General features: G+C 35.0%; 1 protein-coding gene across 2 annotated transcripts; it reads right to left on the minus strand.

Moving 5' to 3' along the window:
- Positions 1-4,663: 4,663 nt before the first annotated feature.
- Positions 4,664-5,568, minus strand: LOC140015665 (LOB domain-containing protein 38-like). 2 transcript variants are annotated; one of them, XM_072068413.1, is made up of 2 exons: positions 5,385-5,568; positions 4,664-5,280 (listed from the first exon to the last, which is right to left on the minus strand). In XM_072068413.1, the coding sequence occupies exons 1-2, from the start codon at positions 5,566-5,568 to the stop codon at positions 4,868-4,870; spliced, it is 597 nt and encodes a 198-aa protein (XP_071924514.1). In that variant the 3' UTR covers positions 4,664-4,867. The 2 variants fall into 2 exon arrangements, with proteins under 2 accessions (XP_071924514.1, XP_071924515.1); XM_072068414.1 differs by having other exon boundaries at positions 4,664-5,269; positions 5,385-5,558.
- Positions 5,569-6,027: the final 459 nt, after the last annotated feature.

A 6,027-nucleotide genomic window follows, 5' to 3' on the forward strand; every position in this document is an offset into this window, starting at 1 on the left:
CCTTGTTTTGGCTGATGAAGTGTCCACACCACCGGTCAATTGGAAAATTCACATTATAAGGCCTTTCTTTCCCATATCTCATAAACTGACGATCTTCTTGAGAAATATTAGGTTGGTTTACAGGCAAACATCAATATTACAAGAAGAGGTTGATTAACCAGGAAATTAGATTTGGTTTAAAAATTTGATGAATGGCAAGCTTTTAGGATTCTCCTCTCTTTCTTGCTGATAAGGCTTATTTTAGCTCTTAATTTTGTTTTTGATGTTGTTTTTCAAAATTTCAATCGACAATTCTGGTATCCTTGTGATTTTTTAACCTATAGCCCGAGGAAAATTCCTTGCTCCTGGATGGTGGTTGTTTTGAGATTTATCGAGAGACAAACTCTGTGATGTTTGACTTGATTCTGAATATTGCCTGCTATTGCTTTAAGTCTTCAGTCTAACCGAGTTTTTTTCGTTGAAAAAAAAATGATAAAAGTAAAATTTGTACAGTTACCAACCATGTTGATGTTATCAATGCGTGATTCCAATTATCAGCGATGTTTTTTTTTTTTTTTTTATCAATTATTATTAACAAGCATCGTGTTTTTCTTAAATTTATTCTTCAATCAAACGAAAACGTCGTCAGAATCCTGTTTCGCTAATATGCTTTTTGCTTTCTACGCGAGTGCCACTGTGAGTAATAAATTCATAAAGTCTCATTAAATTTGATTACGTCCTTACAATCTTTTAGGATTGGGTGGAAGATTATTAGTTGCTCACTGCAAAGCATAGATATACAAACCTTTCTGTAAGATTACATGTTACTAGATTTTTCCTCCAGTATTTACCGTTACTCTGTCAATGTAGATGATAAATGAAATGCTCCATGTAGTCTTTCTTAACTGTATTCAACGTGCATCTTGTTTACTCACAGAACCAGATCGTCGAATGGAAGAAATCTTGAAGACAACGGCCACAGAAAGAGACAGGAAGCACCCTTTGATCCAGATTATCATTCAGGTACGGGTACTCCATGAACTCTTCATGTAAAAATGTAACGTCTTTATTGCTTCAATGCTAATATCTTCTTATTTGTCTGTAGACGAGATGAGGAAAATACAGATGAAAAGTTCTTCAACAAAGAATATTAGAAAGGTAAGATGTTTGACTTTGAGATCAAGGTGTATGTCTAACGTGAAGAGCAAGTTAACTTCCTGTAACGTTTACTTAAATCTACAATATTTCGGTTAAACTACTCATGAACACACTCTGGGAATTCCCTACCGAAATTCAAATGATAATTACGTATGTTTCCCATCTTTTGCAATTTTTCAATTTCCTTCCATGCATTGGTTCATTGGTTGTTAGTTTATCGTATATTTTTCTTCTTAATATAATGATGCAAATTTATTTATGCTCTGTTGATTATTAGAAAAATGAGGAAGGAAACGAATTGAGCTTGTGTTCGTGGGTCACGTAGCTGGTTTTCTATCAATCAGAACCCTACAATAACGCATCAAGATATTTATGTGTATGGTGGAATTAAACGATTTTGAGTTAACCATCAAGGAACCACTGGGCCAATGGCTCAGTGGTCATTAGGGAGGGGCTTGAGTCCCTCCTTGGGCTGAACCCTCATTTGCAGCGAAAAAAATCTAAGGGTTGTGCCAAAGCACTTCTTTGGTTTAGTTGGGTCTGTGTATGTATTTTTGCTGACAAAAAAAAAAAAGTTAACCATCAAGGGGTTAAAAACGGAACGTTAGTCTATTTGGATTGTAATTTTTTTCTGAGAAAATTTTTGGGTGCATCCTTCATACTTTTTTCAATTACCTTTCTCTATTTCTAATTGTCTCGTAAAAAATTAATTTTTCATAATGTATATATACTGACGGATCTAAATGTATGTTATATTTAATGAATTTAAATTTAAATATTAACTTTACATGTGTTACGTAAACATAGACCCGCTAATGTATGTATAAGAGATTGGATTAATCTTTCCTACATTATTATTTTTGTATAAATAAATGATAATGATATAAAATTTAAATTTAAATTTAAATTTTCATGCATGTATCATAAATTTAACAATGAAAGAGTGTATATATAGTTAATGTATATAAAATTCAAATTTTCTTTGAAAGGTTTATCCAACAAAATGTGGAAGTAGACTAGAAGTAGCAGTTAGAGGCTGCAATGGGAGTAGGACCCTCATGTGGGGAAGCGGCGCGACGCAAGTGCAACCATTAGCGAATCGTTTGCCATTTATGATTTCTCTCGCCTTTTTGTTGCAGTCCAATGACTCCAATTGTCCGGACTCTTTTCCAAACAAAATCTTTATTGGAGGGGAGTACATTAAAAGATGAAAAGAAAAAGGGATGACGTGGATCCCACTGCTGATGGAGGAGAAAACCAGGGACCTTGCTGACGCGTACCGCATGTTTTCCCTACTGGATGATATGATATGCTATGAATTGACCTCCTTTTCCTTTTTGTTAATCTCGCAAGGCCTATTAAATAAATGATTAATCACATACTAAACAAAATGCAGAGGAAAGACTGGAACATCTTTTTTAAATATGAATTATTCTTAAAGGTTAGTAAATAGATTCATACTATGCATTTCATGGTCTTAGAGTTGTATAATATAATGGTCAACAATATTTTCAATGGTTCTCTACTATAACAAGGGTTGATTTTACTTCATATATGTTTTTTTAGTATTGGTGGAAACAATTCAATTGAGAACCTGAACTGCGTCCATAACTATCAGCATTGTCTTAGATTATATGTTTTTGTTTTCGAGTTTTCATTAAAGTATTTAGGAACCTTCAAAGAAATTATGCATCAATAAAGAGATGATGGATAATGGCTATGCTGGTGCATGTTGTGAAAACATCATCATTTTTGTATTTTTTTTTTTCGAGGATTAGAAAAAGATAAATAGACTATCTAAAGTATCATAAAGTAGTTGACTGTAAATGAAAAGCTCCGTGCAGAAAGGGTATTAATCGCTTTTGCCTCACACTTTGGATCCAACTCCCCGAATGCGACCAAAATAATTTTCGAAATGTGGAGACTTCCAAATCCCTTTTTGTTAAGGATTTTTCTTGAAGTTATGAGACTGCTCAGAAAGGTTCAGGACCATAAAAACCAGTAGTACAAAGCCAGCTGAGGACGAACGCATATGGCACCATTTGGATTGAGGAAATGGGAGGGAAAGGAAAGGATAAGAAGTCTAAATTATTTTGTTGAATTATGGTTCCCATCCAAAAACGAGGGGAAACGGAGGAAAGTGAAATTAAATTAATTAGATAATTTAGAATTTTTTAAAGGATCATTTTCTCCTTAATTTTTTCAATATATTAACACTTGATCCTTTTCTTTTGCTTCTTCAATTCTAATAAAAATTTAGTATTAGTTTGAAATTTTATTTAGAATGATTACTATAGTACTTTTTGTGATGTGATGTATGTGAAATAAAAAAAATAGTTAAAAATATAAAAATGCGAATTGAAAAATGTGTCTGTGATACGAGCGAAATATTATGTAAAATAATATAGCTATCCAAACACTCTCAAAATCACTGTATTTCCTTTCTTCTCCTTCCATCCTTAATCTTAATAAGACGGCGAAAACCACTTTCCTCTACTCTCCTTTCTTTTCTTTTTCATTCCTTCAATCCAAACGGTGGCACAAAGTTTAGAAATGCAGAGATGAAAGTGTCCATTTCCTCTTCTTGGTTTTAAGTTTTATTTTCTTATAATCGATCGAGTCTCTTGCAATCGGACCTCTGCTGACGGAAGCCAATGAGAAAGTGAGTTTGATTCCTAAGTGCTCCGTGCCCGATACCATCATGTACGTTTAGGAGACGCCAAACTAGCAGCGGAACGCAAGAAGTACTGCATAGATTAAAGAATAATATAAACCTGACTTATGGTAGTAATGAACAACTCAATAAGTCGTTATTATAAACTTAAAACCAATCAAAACATTATTATTGAATTGTGCAGACAGAAACGAAATGGGGGAGTAATTTATGAGTATTTGCATAAAGAATTAAAGCTGGGGAATGAGTATCACATGAACTCCGCTATTCGGCGGTGCAACTACACGGCAATCGAGCTTCGACCAGTTCCAAAACAACTTGTACGGACATTTTTGTCGTCTCTTCATTTTTTAATCTATAACTTGAACTGATGATTTCTCTATTGGTTGTATTTTTCTTTTTATTGTCTAATTTTTAAGGATTAATCTTTCCTATTTATACACAGCATCGTCAGATGAAGAATAAATTCAATTTTTACACAGATATCATAGATTCAATAGTGATAGTGTATATTAATTATCAGTGTATAAAATATTGAGTCATTTCATAACGTGATTTAAAAATTATACTCAATTGGTTTCATAAATTTTGATTGTTCTCATAAATATGTCCATAAGCTCAAGTAATTTACCAATTCTTATTACCAAAACAAATATTACGTGATGATTATTGTTGTTTATCCTTCGAGATTAAACGCAAGCCCTTCATGAAGAAGGCAATTAAATGACACTTGAAACCCTCAATAATTTCTCTCTCAAACTGAAAGGCATTAATATATTATTATTATTATTATGGTTTCAAAGGCCGTTCTATATTTTGCAGATGGAATTCCATAAAAATTACGAGTTATGATTAGTAGTAGTCCATTAGAATTATTTATTCGCCAAAAAGCAAAAATAGTCATAACAGGTCAGCTAACAGCTCAGACCACCACAACAATTAGCCGATTCTCGACTCACCGGGTTCCAGAACTCAGCCACATGCTACAAAATAACCGAGTTCCGAGTTCACTCGTTAGTCATATGCTAGTAACTACCGCCACAAAATTCAGCGAAATTACACAAAAAGATTCAAAAGCTTTGGCTCTTTTCCACCAACTCCTTCAATACCACAGCTTCCAAAACTCCCCCACACGTCAGACGCCTCCGACGACCGAAACGAGGCCGACGCAGACATATTCTGATCAGATTCAAATTCAACCATCATTTCATCACCGTCCGATCCATGCATGAAAAACGGCGGTTGAACTCTCCACAAGCCGCCGCTGTTACAGAATGCTTCCGAGGCTTCATTCGAATCAGGACTCAATACTCCGACACCGTTCATAGGCCGCAGCGTTCCGCCGGCGAGGACTGTTTCCACCGCCGCTTCACACACTGGCCAGTTCCCAGTCGACAATAGCCCTACCGCTCCGCTCACCGGATTCACCGTACGACCACATGCTTCATATAACAGCGACTGAAATAAAGCTAAAAGATAAAACAAATTAAAATTTCTACTTTTTTTTTTCCTTAAAAAAATTAAGCAAAATTCCAAACGATGCATTTCTCATTTGCTATTGATCTTCAGTTACCAGGTTTTTTGGAGTCGGGGACGGCGGTGATGAAGGACATGAGATCACTGCGGCCGAAGAACTTGGAGACGAAAAGAGTGGCGTTGGCTTGAGCTTGGGGAGTGGGGATCCAGCCCAAACAGGGCCTAAGGGCGCATTTGTCGCTGCATCCTCTTCGGAGAACTCTACATCCATTGCAGCTCATCTTCTTGTTCTTCTTCTCAGGTAATCTTATATTGATTTCCCTCGAATTTAATTAGCTAAAAGTTTCGGTGTGTTTTTGGATTTCTTGAAGCCAAAGCAAAAGCAAAATACTAGTAGTACAGGAAAGAGGATAGGAGAATAGGGGTGAATGGGACCAAAGCCTAAGCGGGGGTGACGTTGAAGTTATAGTGGGGAGTTGCACTGTAGAAGTGTGCGGGACACAACAATATGCTATCATAATTAAACCATTTGGGTTTTATCTATTTATTAATATTTTACACTTTACAATAATAATTTTTACTTCCTGAGGCATTTAATTGTGTGAGTATTAAAATTTAGATTTTATTGATAGTCTGAGTTTAGTTTAATATATTGTGAAGGTGTGGAGATGTAGGGATCATTGGAAGGTAGTGAGGATATTTGAAAAAAACTAGTCAATGTATGTATAAGAAAAATATTT

The sequence above is a fragment of the Coffea arabica genome, chromosome 10c, assembly GCF_036785885.1.
Source record: "Coffea arabica cultivar ET-39 chromosome 10c, Coffea Arabica ET-39 HiFi, whole genome shotgun sequence".
NCBI classification, from domain to species: Eukaryota; Viridiplantae; Streptophyta; class Magnoliopsida; order Gentianales; family Rubiaceae; genus Coffea; species Coffea arabica.